The sequence below is a fragment of the Girardinichthys multiradiatus genome, chromosome 3, assembly GCF_021462225.1.
Source record: "Girardinichthys multiradiatus isolate DD_20200921_A chromosome 3, DD_fGirMul_XY1, whole genome shotgun sequence".
In the NCBI taxonomy this organism is placed as follows: Eukaryota; Metazoa; Chordata; class Actinopteri; order Cyprinodontiformes; family Goodeidae; genus Girardinichthys; species Girardinichthys multiradiatus.
Window position 1 is genome coordinate 28,558,184 of NC_061796.1, and position 18,880 is coordinate 28,577,063.

The 18,880-nt window shown below is 37.9% G+C and overlaps 1 protein-coding gene across 1 annotated transcript in view; it reads left to right on the forward strand.

Moving 5' to 3' along the window:
• Positions 1 to 5,452, forward strand: part of kcnn3 (potassium intermediate/small conductance calcium-activated channel, subfamily N, member 3) — a 115,420-nt gene extending 109,968 nt beyond the window's left edge. The window contains exon 10 of the mRNA XM_047361961.1: positions 710 to 5,452. Within this exon, the coding sequence (XP_047217917.1) occupies positions 710 to 1,138 (429 nt within the window). The 3' untranslated portion in view covers positions 1,139 to 5,452. The remainder of the gene's footprint in view (positions 1 to 709) is intronic.
• Positions 5,453 to 18,880: the final 13,428 nt, after the last annotated feature.

Here is an 18,880-nt window from a genome sequence, read left to right on the forward strand (position 1 = left end):
TTCCTCTCCACTGTCGCTACATGCATGCTCAGTATGAGGGATTGCTGCAAAGTCAACGCCAGTGACTATCCACTGTCTCTACATGCTCATCCAGGAGGAGTGAATGCTGCAAGTCACTGACTGGATGCAATCTGCTGGGTTTCCTTAGATAGAAAAACTTTTTTACCAATTTATATAATCAACTCAATTTGACTGCACTGTTTGATAGTTAGGATTAATTGGAATGTATGTACCTGACTTGAAATCTGTATGATTCCATTGAATTGACTTTTTTAAGTGCCCTAAGACAACATGCGTTGTGAATTGGCGCAATATAAATAACTGAATTGAACTGAATCCATTATTTATTTATTTTCTGACATAAATTGCACATGTTTGTCTTGTAAATTGTAATACAGTATAACAAAAGTTTAGAAAATACAGTTTCTATCCAAACAGCCAAGCAGTAAACTTTGATCAGTCAGTGTCTGAAATATGTCTTGTAACTCTCGCGTGTTTCTTAATAATTTATAAAGTGTTAACAACCTAACAATTACCCACTTATAAAGCATGATTTTATGAATCTTTTCACTTTGAGTCTACTATGAAACCCACAGTTGTAAATCTAAAGATTGTTCAGAGAATCTCAAGGAAAACACCTGACTTGATATCTGTCTCCTCTTCCACGTGATTTCTTTGTACTAAGACACCTCCAACTCTCCTCCCACAGATGCAGAGTGTCATGTATGAGCTCATGTCAGAGCTCAATGACCGCAGCGAGGACTTGGAGCGACAGATGTTGTCTCTGGAGCAACGGGTGGAGCAGCTCACAGCAGGCTTCAACGCTCTGCCCGCACATCTCTCTGCAACCCTCAGCACCCAGCACACCGCCCTGGTTCACCTGCTCCGAGAGAGGGACGCACGGGATGGCAGAGGAGGAGGCACGGGAGGTGGAGGTGCTGTGGTTCCACTGTCTCCAACTGCCTCCTTAACCACCGTACCAGTTTCGGTTTCCTCAGTCCAGGTTGCAGCTCCTCCATCAACCTTAGCACAGATCTCCAGTTTATCTTTAGAGACCCCGCTGTCCCCCCCACCTGTGAGCCCAGAGGGGAGCCTGGAGGCTCGTTCTAATCCTAATACTTGCAGCTCAAGCTGCTGAGTACCGCTCTGTGGAGCAGAGGGGGACAAATATGGAAGCAAAACACGAATAAGGAAAGACGGAGAGGCTCTGATAGTCCTCTCACATCAGACTAAAGGAGAAAAAGGAAGGCTGGAGAGATACATTTGTGGAGGTCCTCTGAAACTTTTGCTCCTCGTTAACAGGATGAAGAGGAGAAGCAATGGGACTAAGATGGAGGGCCAGTTTGAGGGATGAGATATGTTCAGGACCTTTCTTGAAGATGTATAGAAAAGAAAAATGGAGACTCTTAAAGGTGTGAGGGGGAGGGAGGATGTCACAAGGGTGAGAAATGGAGGTAAAGAGAATGAGGAGGTGGGGGGAAGACAGAAAGGGAGAAATAACCAAGAATAATTATATGAACTCCTAAATGGAATCCACTCCAATTACAGCAAAGGGCCTTTATTCTCTCTATCTCCTTCTCTCCCTTTCTCCTTTACTCTTCTCCAAATCTCTCACCCCCTTCATCAGGAATTAATGACCATGACTTTTTATCTTTATGAAGTATTTTCTATCCGAATGCTTATCGTGTGTCAACGAGCATCCCTTTAACAGAAGGTTCGATCAATACGACCGTAATATTAAAACAAAAAAAAAACTAGCAGCTTGCACCACACACATACATATGATACAAGGTAACACAGCACAGACAGATTTACATAATGTCTCATAATGCACTACTAGCCCATGATAGTACTAAAGCCTATACTGCCAAGCACTCAATGCACTGTTTATCTCCATAGAGCACTGCCAAGCAATGTAGACACAGTGTAAAAGACAAAAATGTCTATCTAAAAAGATTGATCTTCTGTGGTTATGAGGTATGAGCAGCAGGATAGACTCCCTGAATGCATAGTTTTGGCATTTTAACTGCTCGGCTGGGAGAATTGTAACTGGCCACTGAGCCACACACATTACAAGCGGAGAGAGACGTTACTCATCATGGAGTCTATTTGTAATGCTTGAGACAGTGGCAAATGGTAAAATGAGATAAAATTACCACAACAGGGCTTTATCACTTCATTCACTGGAGTGTACGGTGAGTGAGACACTTACCATTTGAAGTAATTTTGCTGGTTTGCTGTATTTAAACGAGACTGTTCACTCATTTACTATGTGGTGCACTATAAATTAAATCTGCCATGTTGCTTTGGTGTTTTTAAATTTTAACAAGGATCTTTTCCGACACCATACTGACTTTATTGTCCGCTTAAACTAGCTAGCTCTGTTGATAAAAGTCCCTATGGTGATTGCATAGGCCCTATTAATTTCTATGGAGCATTTTGTTATTCATCATTTGCCAAAGGCACGTTAACCAGGAGAAGAAAAATTGACTGCTGATTATTTTTGCTCCCTTCACCTTTTCGTATCTTTGTAGTATTGGTTGGTCTTTACCCTGAAAACATTTGGTACCTAATTATGCTATTTCTACCAGCACATTTCAAACCCACCAGGTGGATTGTTTCATGTCTGCTTTTACAAACAGCAATTTAAAGTAAATTCTAATATTTATCTTATAGTCTAATGTAAGGAAATTTGAATGCATAACTCCAAAAAAATAATATCTACAAGAGGGAAGTCACTTAGAACTTAGAACGTCTTTCATCAGGAGTCATAATCTTTCATGTTTCACAAGAGTCAACCTTAACTGGAATAGACATTAATGCAAAGTTTTCAGGTAATAATCAATTTAAATAAAAACTATGTGAAATTTTAGGATTTTTTTTTCCTATTTCATGAAAATGCATACCTACAATGAAAAATAATCCGATTTACAATGGTTAGTATACAGCAGGGCTGCACGATATCAGATGATTTTGTCAGTGAATGTCGCAATCACAAAATTACTTGCCATAAATAATTAAATATTTAAGTATACAGTGTTATTTCAGTCTGCTTTGGGTTTATGCCCTGATAGTGAGTAGCATGGCATTAATATAGCTAATATTTATTGAAATCCAAGCAATTCTTTGCAATATTTATGTTGCGCACACATGGATATTGCATTCACTGTAAAATGGAAGTAGGAAGGGACAGAAAAGCAATGCATAGGTACAAAATTGGGGCTCACAAAACATGCTCTGTGAATGAACAGAGGACAAGGTTTGCACACTACATTAGTCCATTAATCTCTGATGCCTGAGCTATCCAATCTGACTGAGTAACCTTAGCCAAACTGCGCTAGCATCTACAGCTAATATTAGCTGTACCAAACACGCCATACTGCAGCGTTCCTGGAACATTTTTCAGCTTAAGGATTTATGGGTTTATGACATAAATGAGTTCTTAAACTGGAATTAAAACCTTGATTGTCAAGTCTTATCAGTAAAAACGTCAAAGATACAACATAAGTTAGGTAACAACAAAAAGACGTCGCTTTATTTCAACTGTGCACTAACTTCTCAGTTAATTGCATAAATTGTACAACTCTAAAAACTGGTTGGTGTAAAATATTTCATATATTTTTATGGATAATACAATCATGATAAAAATTAAACTGCATTCTCTGGTTTTACATATTTTATAGGTATGTCTACTTCATTTTTTCAGACTTTATCCCTTTACCAGTAGAACCTGGTAAAGCCCGGGACATATATTTGAGAGGGTATGATTGTATAGACTATTTATATATTCAGTCATAGTAGTGATATAATTACAGGCACAGACCATGCTTGGGTACAGCATGGTCTGTGGCTACAGTTCAACAAAAAAGTGCAATGAATGTGTTAGGAAGACAGATACTGTTAATTACAACCAAAATCAGCACAATTATTCTGGCCCTCACTTCAGATTAGGCATGGGCCAGTATGATAACCTTGAGTAAAAATGCGACTATCCCAGTTTTTACACAAAAATCTTAAATATCAAATTTTTATATAAAAAAAAATATCAAAATGCTTTTATTGAAATCAAGAAAGGAACAATTATTCTCATTTCCACTTAAATAATCTAACATGTTTTTACAGCAATAGTTTTACCTATAACGTTAATTACTTATTTTGATTTTTATGTATAGTTCAAACAAAAAATAAACTGCAACTAATTTTAGCAGTGGTTTATCAAGGCTATTTGCAAATAATATTTTACAGTTTTGGTGTTCATGTCTGAATATACTAACATGAATTACAATATAATACTGATACTAATATCAGTTGTGGTATCTGTTCAAGGAGAGAATGAAGTGCTAACAAGAATGATGGGTGGTACTCATTTAGTTTCTACACCATGACTTCCCTACTTTGTTGCAACCAACAGCCAAATTTGTCTGTTTTATGAGCCAGGGAGGGGTGTATTAGCCTTCTTTCAGCCAGCTGGCTAGCAGTGTGCAGCAACAGGTAGTAGAGGAGTGGTGCTACATTGCTCCAGCTCCACTCAGCGGTAGTAATCTCCAATTATTCCAACACTGTCTCCCTTCTCTCATTAAGGAACTTTTAAACCGTGGAAAAAATTTTGCCATTTTGAAACCTTTACCACGACATCCAACCCAACCTACCTCAGATGTAGATGTGCTTTCGAGTTTATCCTCCCAGCATTTATAACTGGGAATATTCAGACCTTAAGTACAAAGTAACCGATACTTTAAAAGCAAACACTAGCGCTACCCTCTGCTTTCTTCTCTCCATAGTTAACACAATATAGTGACTGAGTGAACATTTGTACCATGGTACTCAATTGTGTTTGTGTAGAAGCTGCAGAAAAGAGACATACGTTTTATTAAGTGCATTAATTTTTTCTGATTGTTGTCGGAAGAAGGAAACCAAATGTTTATTGAATCAGAATTCAAACCAATTATTTCAAATGCAATTTATATAAATAAATTCAAAAATAATATATAAATACGACCAGCTACATAATTTTTTTTTTTTGCACAAACAAAATTTTTCTGCTAGATCTCAGTTTAATTAATTTAGCTTCCGATTCTTCCAACAGGATTATTTTATTTTATTTTATTGTCCAAAAAAACATACCTAGAGTGACTTAAATGTTGCCTTTACATTGATAATTGTGCTAACTTGTTACCAATACACCACTGACTTATTTATATCATTCTAAGTTGGTATCTTTAAAGTGATTTTCATGCATGGCTCTGTCCATGACCCTCACTTTACTGCTGTTATTTTCTTTCTGTACCAAAACAGCTCTCTGTTATTATGAATGTATTCTGTTTAAAAACAAAAAAATCTCAGAAATACATCTTTGCTTGCTCGCTCGCATTATCACTTAAACACTGCCATGCAGACACCCACTCATACACTCTCTCACACACACACACACACACACACACGTATATATATATGTGTATATATATATATATATATATATATATATATATGTGTGTATATATATATATATATATACGCATATACATATACATACCCACACCTCAACAACCAAAGTGCTCTCTCTTACATGGACTTCAAAGGGGCAGGGAACACTGCTATTGTCACTTGGGACAAAAGATAGCAGGAGCAAACTGAAATCCCGACAATATTTCTGAGGGAATAAATGTGAAAAGAAAATGGGAATGGACTTGTTAAAGTGGACTGCTCTTGAGGGAAGAGGACTGTGGATGAACATAAGGGATCACAAATAAACCTTACAAAGGATCAATGGCCATGAAGGAACATCTGTTACTGAAATTTATATCTAAAAGAGTAATTTTACTGGTAAGATGGGAAGAAGAGACAAGCCTACCTACTTTGGAGAAAACACTGAAAACTATCTTATAGCGACATGCTGTGGCCGGAATACTGAATTACATGCGCTTGAAATATTGTACAGTATGCTCTTAATGAATTCTAGCTTTGTATTGCTTAGTCTTTTCTACCATTATGATTAAACGCAGTTACAGCTGATATCTTACATTATAAAACCATAGTATTCTTCTCATACATCACAATTATAATATATGTACCATCAATACGTTAAATAATTATGAACAAGGAAAGCGCCGTTTGAGGTTGAAATTATTTTGTAATTTTATTTTATCAGAGAGAATTAATAAAGTATATATCTATAACATTACAGGTCCTATGTTTTTTTTTTTTTTTTTTTCATGATTTTATAAATCTATTTTGTTTTTTGGAGGGTTGTTTTAATTCTGAATCATTTTTTGTTCTTCACTATTACTTTAAAAGTACAGCAGATTCGAGATATTTCCAGATATTGTGCAAAAAGACAAAATGTTTTTTTTCTCTCACTGTGTGACATTAAATCAGACCAACCTTTTACTGTTTTAGGTCAATTAGGACCAATTATTAACATAGTGATTAACATTTGCTAAATGCCATCACTATGAGAGAGATTTTATTTTAGAATTTCTTGACATTCAGAAAATTACTAACATTGCAATAACTATGCTTTTGAAAACATTTGAAAGCCCAGATAATGATGTCATTGATTCATAGGCCTCTAATGTAGTTAAAAACAGGCACACCTGGGAGAGTCTCATTATCGACAGTGAAATTAGTCGTTTACTGTCAAGAAGCCACTCAGAGAGGAAGAAGCCAATGCTCCAAAAGAAAAAGAAATAAATTTAAATTACAGTTTGCAAATGCACTCAGGGATAACGTCCTTAATTTCTTGGTCTGAAACAAATGTTTGGTCTTAATTAATATACATTTCTTTAAAAAGTGGGAAGCTTTCAGGCCTGAGAACACCATTCCAACTGTGAAGTACTGGGGTGGCAGCTTCGTGTAGTGGGGATATTTTCTTGCAGGATGGAATGGTGCACTTCATAAAATTGAAGCAATATCTCAAGACACATAAATAAAAACGTTAAAGCCTCGGCTAAATATGTTTTCCATGTGCAAAATGAGCTTAAGAATACCATCAAATTAGTTACAATGTGTCTTAAGGACAACAAAGTCGACTTATCTCCCTTTTTTACAATGTCCTGATCTCAGTGCCATAGAACATTTTTGGGCACAGCAGAAAAGCTGTGTGTGAGCAAGGAAACAAACCTGACTCATTTAAACTATGGCCCAGGAATGGGCCAAAATTCCAGCAAACCTGTGAAGACTTTGTGGAAAGAGTGTTTTGATCCAAGTCATTCAGTTTCAAAAGCAGTTCAACCAAACATTAAAGAGGTGAATGTAAACCTTTGAAGAAATTAGAAGACATTCAACTCATAATTCTGGCATTTAGCAGATATAAATAATTATGTAAATCCCAACTGACCTAAAACAAGAAAAGTTAAGGATGATTTAATGACAGTGTGGAAAAGTATACTTAGGGCTGTCAAAGAAATGTTGACCAACTAACAAAGGCAAACAAGGTAGAAGATATGTAGTCAAAAAAAGCAAATGACAGTTATCTGTGGAAGGGTGGGTTCTTATTTAATTTTTAAAATCAAATGTATTCAATTAAATGTATTTCTCTTTAAAATATATTTTCTCAATGACAAAAGTAAAACAGTTTTTGGAGATATTATTAAATGTATTATTTTATTCGAATTGTCTACCATAAAATTTGTGTCCCCAGAGATGCCATGCTTGGACTGCAACAAAGTTTTTCCCATAGTTTTTTTTTTTTTTGTGTGTGTGTGTGTATTTTTGCACCAGTATGGCCCTGCTTGTTGTGTTGTTACAATGAAAACCTTGACCTCTGCAAAGGCTATGCATTCTGAATTGCTCTGTGCGTTTCTACATCCATTGTCGTTCATTTCAGCTCATGTCTCAGGAAGAAAGCACAGGCACAGGACGAGGCAGTCCTTTCCATGTTTGTTTGCCACAGGGACAGTAGAGTATTAATGAGGTGATCTTTGGTGTTTATCTTCCTCCATATTCATTAGTACTGCTTCTATCAAAACAGGAGAGTTGGCTTTTCTTAGTCTGAGTGTAATTAGGTGCATTTTGGCGATGTTTTTACAGTTTGCCTTTTAGGTTCTAGATTTTGTTTTGTTGGTCTACAAAACAAGATTTATGCCTTTTGTAAAGACTCTCCATCAAGTCTGGAGTAAATCAAGGGAAATATAAACAGGAAACATTACAGTTTATAAAACTTGTTTTGTTTCTCAAAGAAAACAATTTGTAATTTCCAAGCGTTTATTTATTTATTAGTTGTACACCTGTAAAGGAAATGAGGATTAAATTAATGAATAGCCCAATAAACAGTGTTATAATGAATCTAATTGATAACAAAACACTTTATCAATGTTAAAGGTGGTTAATTAATTTCTAAAGGGGCAAATAAAGCATGAAATGTATTTTTAAAAAGATGAAATCAAACTTTAAGTGCTGCAAAATTGTCAAAGTAGTCTCAGAAACCTATTGGTAAAGCTGAATCTGCTGGAATATGCACCTCATCTGCAAGTCAGTGCAACAATGGTACATTAAATATCGTGAAGCAGAATACTTTTTTTGGAGGAAAACCTTTAAATAAGCAACCAGCCAAATCTTTTCTGGCTAAAACAACACAGCTTATGTAGGAGGTAGCATTGCATGTTGTTCTTGCGTTAACAGCAACCACTGCTGTAGCTAGATGTCAGGGTTTGATGAGGAGACGCATGGTGAGTTTTTTCAATAGTAATAGAACTAATAACTTACAGAAGGCCATGGAACATAGCCAGGTAAGCAGACATGGAGCAGGTAGTAGCCAAGAGGAACCAGTAGTGAGCAATGAAAAACAGAGGGTATCAATACAGAAGTAGGGTGGAGAATGGATTAAGGAACAAGAAGGGTAATCAGGAGAAATATGGAGCAGCTGGTGACAGGGAGAATGCAGGGCAACAAAAGGAGGAAAACTAGTTAACACAGATGAGCAGGGACATGGAAAAATCCAGGGAAGTAACAAATATCCGAACCATAAACCTAATCTAAGAATAAAAGTGACTAATTAACATACACAATGGGGAGGAAATCTAACAAAATATAAATTCACATAATTACAAAAAATAACTGCAAAATACAACATTAGCAGAAAAATCAGGCAACTAAAACTCCTAACACAGGCAGATCATGGCACTATAAGCAGGTTTAACAAATTAATTGCAGTTTAGATGGTTCAATGAGTCCCGCTGTAGGACTGTTCTGCACTTGTACATTTTTTCCTGCCATTTTACTCTTAACGACTATTATGTGACTTTTTGTGGTTTGTTAGGGCACAAAGTGTGAGTTAGCTGTAAATTAGTAGTGTGTAGCCATCATCAGTCCACATCAAAATGTACTCACATGTTCTAAGAATATTTTAGCCTAAAACAAGAGTTTTTCAAATGACCAAAAACATTTGGATGAGATCTTCATGAAACCTAAGAAAGTTCATCAAATAACAGAACTGTCTCTTCCTGAGCAGTGTGCTGTGGAGTTGTGATGCCACCAGTGCAGAGCTTGTTTAACATTGGGAATGGGTTTTGTGTGAGGGCATCTGTATGTACAGTCAGATGGAGATTTGTCAGCATAAATTAAAATCTGTTAGAATTACAAGGACGGACACCAGAAGAATGGTCCAAAGCTATTTTCCGATGTGACATCTGGAAAATTTGCATCCTGCTACAATCCATGTAGCTCATGTTTTGTGCTTACTCACAGTTGTACCTCAAACACTTCCATGAATAAAAAGTGGTCTCAAAAACTCAAATCTGGAGTTTCATGATCTGTGTATTTCCCACCATAATGGAGCTCTGTGCCACAAGGCAAAATTGACAATGAATTGTCTTTATGATCATGGCATAAAACGTTTGGGCATGAGGTCAGACAACTCCCTAATACAACTGACAAACTGAAGTTGATTCTCAAAAAGTGAGTGGACAACCAGATGCCTTGAAAACCCAAAGTTTTTAAATAGGAAGCATTTTTTCCACTAATCTAGGTTTAGTGAAATCTGAACATCAGGTTAAGCACCTTCTCTCCAGTAACTGGACATCAGTGGACATCTTTCAAATGTTTTTTAAAGTTTACCAGTCTTTTTTCTATATAGTCAGTAAAAATACAAAGAAAATTGGACATTGCCAGACAATCAATCCCACAGATGTTTTGTCTAAACTAGGGTTACAATTCAGGCTTGGTGGACCAATTCTGATCAACCTCATCCGCCTTTCAACCACAGCCAGACATCAATAGACATGTTTATGTAGATATCTTCTTACGTTTCATTTTTAAGCCCCACTTTTGTGTTGTTTACATGGAAGGCAAGGCCCCCTTTTCAACAAAATTTAGTTTGGAAGACTGGCTGTATGACTTGTGATAGTTAGCGATTTAATATTATCCGAGTTTAGACCAGTACTTGCTTGAAAGGTGATCACGTCACCCTGAAAGTTTATAGATTGAAAAAAAAACTCAGGAAGGGCCTATGTCTCCTCGACAGATGAAACTGATTACTTTTTCATAAATGCTGCTTCATATAAACCTGGCCTGTTGGATGCTTTGCCCAGAGATAAAACAGAGGGACAGAAGTGTGAAAGCCTAAGGCGTTGTTCTGCCCGGGGCCAATCCAGCGTATGTACCCCGATGTGATGTGTTTGTCATCTGAGTTGTTTGCTGGCAGGCCCTCCTGCCTCCAGGGGGTTTTCATTATATTTTATCTGCCTTTGTGAATTTCTGTGATTGAGTTCCATAATATTAGGGCCAAGGGAATGTGTGTCGACCTCCCTCCATTTTGCAGTAAACACGTTTACTCTGTGCAGATTACTGACCCAAGGGCAGCATTGGTTAAAGATATAATGGATATAGAGAGATGTTTTTGCTCATATTTCAGCCAGAAAGATGAGATTGTGTCAGGGAAAAAAATGTCACCACACAAAAAGTTTTAACTAAAAGCAAAAGCAAGAAATGGCAAACAGATTTTAAAACACAGGTTTTCCGGTTTAATAATGCAGGATAAAAGCAATAATAAATCCGATAAATTTCCTGCATGAAGTGCTTGTTTAACCTTTAAATTCTTGGCAGCTGTGGCTCAGCAGGTTGGACACTAATAACAAAGTTTGGTCTTCGATCCACATGCTGAGTAAGACAATAGATTTCAAGTGGCTTGTTGCCATGGATGTGCTGTCAGTGAATAAGAGTCGGTGTGTGGAGCTCTTTGGATAAAAGCACTTAGTCCAGTTAAAAACATCTCACATCACTCCGAACGGGAACATCAGACATTGTAGCTGACAAAGATAATGTTAGTACAGCGATTACATTGTCTAGACAGGATGTGGCTAATTCCCATTCTGTTGTCCTTTTTTAAAGGACAACATACAAACCAGGCCAAACTCTCCCAGAACCTTGTGTTACAATGTGTTATGGTGTGATGAAACCAAACCTAAACATTTGGGCCACAACTTCGAAACGTAAGTTCACATAAAAACACCACCATCCATAACCAAAACAAAACCACACCCACAGTAAAATATGGTAGTGGCAGCATCACGCTCTGGGTTTATTCACTTCAGATGGAATATTTCTATATACCAGTCAGTTTTGACCCAAAACCTTCAGCTGGGAAGGAAAACAGATTAACTCAGTTAAAAAAACACACATTTTCAGGTTAAATAATATTGTTGGAAAGCTCCAGGTGAAGAGGGTGATTTTTGATTCAACATCACAGTCAAAGCATACATGTAAATCAACAAAGAAAGAAAAAAATAACACAGAAAGAGTTCAGAACTAAATCTGACAGCAAATTTGTGGGGTTTCCTAAAGAGTGGTCCTTACAATCTGGTTGATTTGAAGAACTTCTGTATGGTTAAATAGACACATATGGCCTAACCAAGATGTATGATGCTGAAAGTGTGCACACATATGCAACCAAGGCAGAAACAATTCTGAAATAATTAATAAGTCTTGATTTACAAGGGGCGTGTGCACTTCTGAGAGCCACTGTAAAATATAACTTTTGATGTTGGTAAGCAATTTTCTCATTTCTTGGTGTCAAACTGTTTGTGAAAGTCTAGAGAGTTTAGCTGTTCACTTAATGGCCATCATGAACGTGCGGCAACATTAGAAGTGAAGTGTAAAATAAACACTCGTCAAGTCAGCCAGAGCTGACAGCATGGCTGAGCTCTCAGCATTGCCTAACCTTGCAGGAAAACCACAGCAGCACTTTGAGAAAGACAAAATCCCACCACTGAGGGGAAATGGTAATTCTCCAAAAATTAAACATTTGAAATGTGTAGAGTTTGTCCTACATATGTGAAACAAATAAGTTGCTAACAAAAATAAACTCCTGTGAGTGAGTGTGAAAGGGTGAAAATAAAGCACTGGATCTCAGGCCAGTGAAGCTTGGAGCCAACTGAATTTTGTCGTCACAGATGTGGTCAATCGTTTGAAATTTAAGGTCTTAAAGTGGTGGAGTGGTTTGAATGACCTTCAAGACACCATGCTTCATCTTGTGTGTTTTTGAGGAAAAATAGCTTTTGTGTACAATATAATAACTAGCAAATATCTCTGCTGTGGAGTACATTTTGACGCCCCCACATTTATTCCCGCTGAAAATGTCAAACATCAAACATGTACATAACGAACATCGTTACTCAGCATTTTAAAAGTTTGACCTGTTTTAAATTCAGATATTTAGTTTGGTGTGCTCCTGACTGCAATCCCTGAACACTAGCCTGACCTGCCTGATGCCGTCACAAAGAAGATTGTAACAGCCCTCAAGTGTGTTAAGGGATTTAAAGACCTCTTAAAACAGTTTGAAATCAGTCAATCCAATTCAAGTGGAGTACATTTGAAACAACTATCAACATGCCCCAGGTCTCTGTCCAAGCAAGTTCCTCTTGAAAGCAGACCATAAGACGCAAAAATAAATCTCCAAAAGCCCTAAAATATAATGATAAAATATCACATTAGGACCTACAGCAGGTTTTTAGAGCTTAGGTTTCTACTGTTGATGTTAAAATGCATTCCTCTACGAGCAGAAACAGACTGGACAAGTTTAACTATCATGGAAGGTGTGCATGGAGGAGATATTTGCTCTCTAAAAAAGGGCATGAAAGCCACACCAAGGTTTGTCAGAGAGAACAAGAAAGGACTTGTGGAATAACGTTCTCAGGACAATTACTTCAAAACCAGAACAGAGGGCATGTTTGACTGGAACCAAATACAGTTTTCCAGGAATAAAGCCTCACATGAACGAAGCATGGAGCTGGAAGTGGTTTGGAGATGCTTTGCTGCAGCAGGCCCTGAGGAAAATGTGAGACCATCTGAAAAACGAATTTAAGCTGAAGCAGAAATGAACTCTGCATCATAACAATGACATAAAAACATACCATAAAATCTACCAAGGACAGCCTGAAAACTATGGGTTAGAAGGTCCTGGGCAGAGTCTAAGTGCAGATCTTGATCTCCTCGAGATCCTGTGGGGTGATGGGATCGGGCTGCAAATGAAATTAAACCAGAAATTAACCCAGCTAAAAATGTGGATTATGGCAAACCTTCCTCAGGCCAATGCCAACAACTAGTGGATGGCTACAAGAAGTGTCTTGGTGAGGTTATTTCCACTAAAGGAGTAAGACTAGCTATTACAGGGTGGGCAGTAATAACTTTTTCCTCCACAAGAAACCACATTTTTTTGTGTATATCTTTTGTTTAATGAGCAAAACATGGACCATTGTGTTGTTTAAGGGCAATTAAATCACTGGCTTTCGCAGAGAAAGAAAATACATCAATATGGAAACATTTCTTAATTTAAAAATTGAATGTTGGGTATTTTAATTTTCTCACATGACTGTATGGTGCTCAGAAAAAAGAAACATAAAGTTTCATTTTGTGAGAACTTTATTAATCTCACAAATTATTTTTGTCATGGATATACTTGCATGTTGGCTCCACCACCCCAGAACTTTGTTCTGCTGGTTTAAACTTACTTAGTAATTCAGAGTTACCTTTAAAGTGTTGAGTACAGACTGACAGAAGTTAAAAATGCTAAATGCTGTGAGTCATTATGAAATGCAAGTCATCTGCACTCAGCGGTGAGATTTCTTTGTAAGCCTTGTTCTTCCAGCCATGCTGATCCTCCTGAACTGATGGTGTCCCACTGTTCTCTGTCTGGTCAGAGGAGGCCACCTGTCTCATTAGAACTAAAAGCAAAGACCTGACACTACTTGTCTTCTCCTTTATCAGCAAGGATGACTAACGGGTTTTTACAAGTGACTCTGTGTGTGTGTGTGTGTGTGTGTGTGTGTGTGTGTGTGTGTGTGTGTGTGTGTGTGTGTGTGTGTTCCTGTCTTGGCATCACAGTGAGAACCATTTTCCCGATTTCACCATCAAATTGAGGACCGTTTGTACCAAAGTGAGGACATTTTGCTGGTCCTCACGACCTATTTTGCTAACGGTTAGGTTTAGGACTAAGATGTGAATTGACTTTAGGTTAAGGTTAGGGTTAGGCATGCACTGGTAATGGTTAGGTTTAGGGTTATTGTCAGGGTTAGGGCATAGAAAAGGTTGAAAATGACTGAAAATCCATGGAAGTCAATGGGAGTCAACACATGGTCCTCACTACATATAGCAAAACAAGAGTGTGTGTGTGTGTGTGTGTGTGTGTGTGTGTGTGTGTGTGTGTGTGTGTGTGTGTGTGTGTGTGTGTGTGTGTGTGTGTGTGACATGCAAGTGGAGAAGGAGCCAGGCATGCTTGTGCTTAAGGTAGGCTGTCATTATCACTTGTCTGTGCTGACCTGTGATCATGTGGTTTGGCTGTCAGATGTAATGTCATCGCTTTAACAATCAGGCCAAATGTCACCAGATTCTGTCAGCAGGAGACTGGATCCTGTTTGGAACCTCACAGCACTGAGCTGATCAGCACCCTGTTACTGTAAGTCTTTGAGAGGCTTTACAGCATTTACAGTGCCACTCATATTCTCCCTCATTAAGGCCCAGATATGTGTGTATTTCTGTATGCGTTTATGCTAAACTTACAGAGACTGCATTCACACTTCTACAGTTGTGTAGTTACAAATGTGTATCTGATAAAAGGTAGAAGTTCAGATGCTTCGCTGGCAGTTGGACTCCGAGGATGCTGTGGCGATGATGAAAAGATAAATACTTCAATGCTAAGGAAAGAAACCAGAATTTCCAAGGCTCCAATTCAAACAATTCTTAAAGCACCACTGCACACTCAACGACACATTTACTTTGCAAAGTGAATGATTCATCTAAAGAAGCTAAATATGTCTATATAAAGTGGCTTGCAAAGGTACTCATACCTCTTGAACAAGAGGTTACAACTACTGACTTGAAGGTATTTAATTAGGATTTGATGAGATAGACCGGCATCTAGTAGAAAACAACTGAAGTGAAGGATAAGGATGCATTTTTTTTTACCCTTACAAATAAAATAAGGGTACTTAGCCTCTTTTTCAATACTCCTGAATAAAATCTATTACAACCAGCTGCCCCCAGAAGCCCATCTGGGTGTACTTTATTTTCTGTATAAATTCAGCTACTAGTTACTGCAGTCAGATGCACAAGTGAGCTGTTCTGCCTACAAGCAAAGCAAGAAAAACTAACTCTGCACATTACCATGTCACTACCATGTGACACATGGTTGTGGCAGCATCATGCTATGGGAATTTCTTCACAGATGTTGTGACCAAAGTGAAACAAAGTAGAGCCTGAGTGATGACATGCTCCGAGAGTTGGCAGCAGCCAGGCTTGTGGTTTTCTTGAAAAAACAAGTTGATTATTCTGTTATTGTTCTGTCTCAAGATAATTTAGTTGTATCTCATTATCTGGAATGGTTGTGAATTTATCTTTCTATATTACATTATTCCAACAAAACAATGTTCTTTAACTTCAGATAATGTCATCAAAACAGGTTTTTAAGCATTGCTTCTTTTAATTATGTTATGTGCTTACATCCATGGGCAACAGCCTCAGTTTTGTCTGTGTGTAACAATAACAACAAATATCTAATATATCCTTGTCTAAATTATTTTAATATGTGTTTTTAGTTTGGAGTACCATTAGCATAACAATATAAATATACATACTGCTGTCTAATATTATTACCCATAATAATGACAGCATTCGAACAGAAGACAGAAATGCCGAATGGTTATAAATGTCCTGTCGAGAATATAAAACTTGGAGGGGACAATATTATTATGGACACAACACGGTACTCCTGTAACTTCTACTAAATGCTGTATACACAATCAAACTCCATCTTGAAATTACAAAATTAAGTATGTGTGACTAAAGTTCCTGTGAGAGCAGCAGCTGTGGAGCTAGACCTCACCATTGTCACCTTAAAGCAAATCATACATTATCGTCTTCATAGCAACACTGACCACCCACATACCTACAGGCTGCATTAGAAAAAGTGGAGGTTGTACATTAACCTATTTTTCATGCTGTTCGCTTAAATCGAGATAAAGGGAGAGACATGGTTCTTAAAGATACCTTGGGGACCTGGATTTTTCCTTCTCCCTTGTCGAGACTTCCACTGACTTAAATGACAGAAATGGGTTACCTGGAACTCCTCAAATATTAAACTTAAAGCCAGGGTGCAATTTCACTTATTTTCCTCTTTCCTTTTTCAATTTTACTCTGTTTTCAGAGTGGCTTAACCATGTGTCAGCAATGATTTCCATCTAACCCAATTAGATTTTTAAACATTCTATGGGTGTGTCTTAATAAACTAGAATATCACTGAAAGGTTAATTTTTTTCAGTAATTCAGTTCAAAACGTGAAGCTCATACATATGTATATTTATATTGCACACAGTTATGTTTGCTGATAGTGGCTTACAACTAATAAAAAATTCAAAATTTTGTTTTTCGGAAAATTTAAGTATTACATAAAATCCATTAAAAAATGTGTAATACCGAAAAGTAATCCCAGTGAAAATGTGTCCACACCATAGAAGCACTCAATACTGGGGCTTTTTTTGCACTGAATTACTGCGGCGTGGCATGGAGGCGATCAACCTTTGGCTCTTCTGTGGTGTTATGGAAGCCCAGGTTGCTTGAATATCAACCTTCAGCTCATCTGGTGTCTCTCATTATTCTCATGACAGTACGATATGTAGTTTAAGTCAGGAGAGTTTGCGGGCCAATTAAGCACAGTGATGCCATGGTCATTAAACCCCCTTAGCCCAGTTAAGATGCTACTTTCGTCTCTGATTCAGGAGTGACTCTTGAGGCACTGAATTCATCGATGCTTTTATGGCTGAACCTCCTTTTGGAGCAGGTCAGTGACAGTCAGGTAGGCAACTGTTAAGTTAGCTGTCTTGTTTAATTGTTCTTATGTAATATTTTCATTTTCTGGGAACCCATTATTGGGGATTTTTATTTAGTTGCGCTATCCATAATCATCAATACTAAATCAGTCAGTCATTTTCTACCGCTTATTCCATAGTGGGTCACAGGGGAGCTGGTGCCTATCTCCAGCAGTCTATGGGCAAGAGGCAGGGTACACCCTGGACAGGTCGCCAGTCCATCGCAGGGCAACACACAAACAACCATGCACACACTCATTCATACACCTAAGGGCAATTTAGAGTTACCAATTAACCTAACAGGCATGTCTTTGGACTGTGGGAGGAAGCCGGAGTACCCGGTGAGAACTCACGCATGCACGGGGAGAACATCCAAACTCCATGCAGAAAGACCCCCGGCCGGGAATCAAACCCAGGACCTTCTTGCAGCAAGGCAACAGTGCTACCAACTGCACCACCGTGCAGCTTTTATTTAGTTGTGCTATCCAAAATCATCAATACTAAATCACTTAATGTGATAATGTGTCAGATTTTAATTAATTACTTGAGGATACAGTAATTTATTGAGATGCACTGTATTGACAGCAGGTTTATGTTTGCTGCAGTACAATCTTCTGGCCCGTTGAAGAATAGGGTTAAACACCGTGTTACCTCCCCAGTGAGCTCCCTGTATGTCCTTCAGACTATTCCCTTGCTTACTTCTTATTCCTTCCTACTCTGATGCAACTCCTGTCCATAGGTCTTGAACAAAGTATTTTTTATTTTGTCCTCTGCTCTTTTTTTATCATACCTCCCTCCTGCTAGAGCTACAGCATCCTCTGCTTATCATGCTCCTACACTCATACACAGATGCTCAGGTGCATGCACAAACAGGCAACTACACACACAGACAGGGTTAAATTACCATTTTGTATTCACTTGAACTCTTCTCTGCCACATTCTCCTCCCTCTGCCCCCCTTTCTTTCTCTCTCCAGTTAGCTTCCCTATGAAGGGATGTGATAATGAAAAGATGCTGAGTTACATTCAGACAAATGTATTTCTAATCAGTGCATCATCATAACGACAGCTGATTTCAGAAAAAACAAGTATGGTAAACTTTCCCATTAATGTGGGTTTTAGTTAGCTTACAAAAATCCATTCTTCTATTTCCAAATCCACAAAAGATCACTTAAATTTAGAGAGTCTTCTTTGGATTAAAAAACATGTTTTATTTGTTACAAGATGTCTCTTATTTACTAATATGACGTTACCAAAACGGCTGTTTTGCTGGTATTCACATGCATAATGAGTTGATTCTCCTGTGGCGCTGTCTTCCTCTCCGCTGAAATGTGGGTCAGGTGCACCGGAGACTGTAAATTGCCTGCTGTTGTGTATTTTCTCGTATGTTCCCCCCGCCTTCCTCTTTATGGAAGTTTTGCTTTAACTTCCCCCACACCCCCCCTTTTTTTGCTGACAGGACACCTGTAACCTGTAACTCTATGCGTTACATTAACGCTCAGCTTGGACTCCTGCTTACTTGCACAATGATCACCTGCACTGTTGTATTGCTCTTGCATCTTATACTGCTCTATATTTACTCTCACTC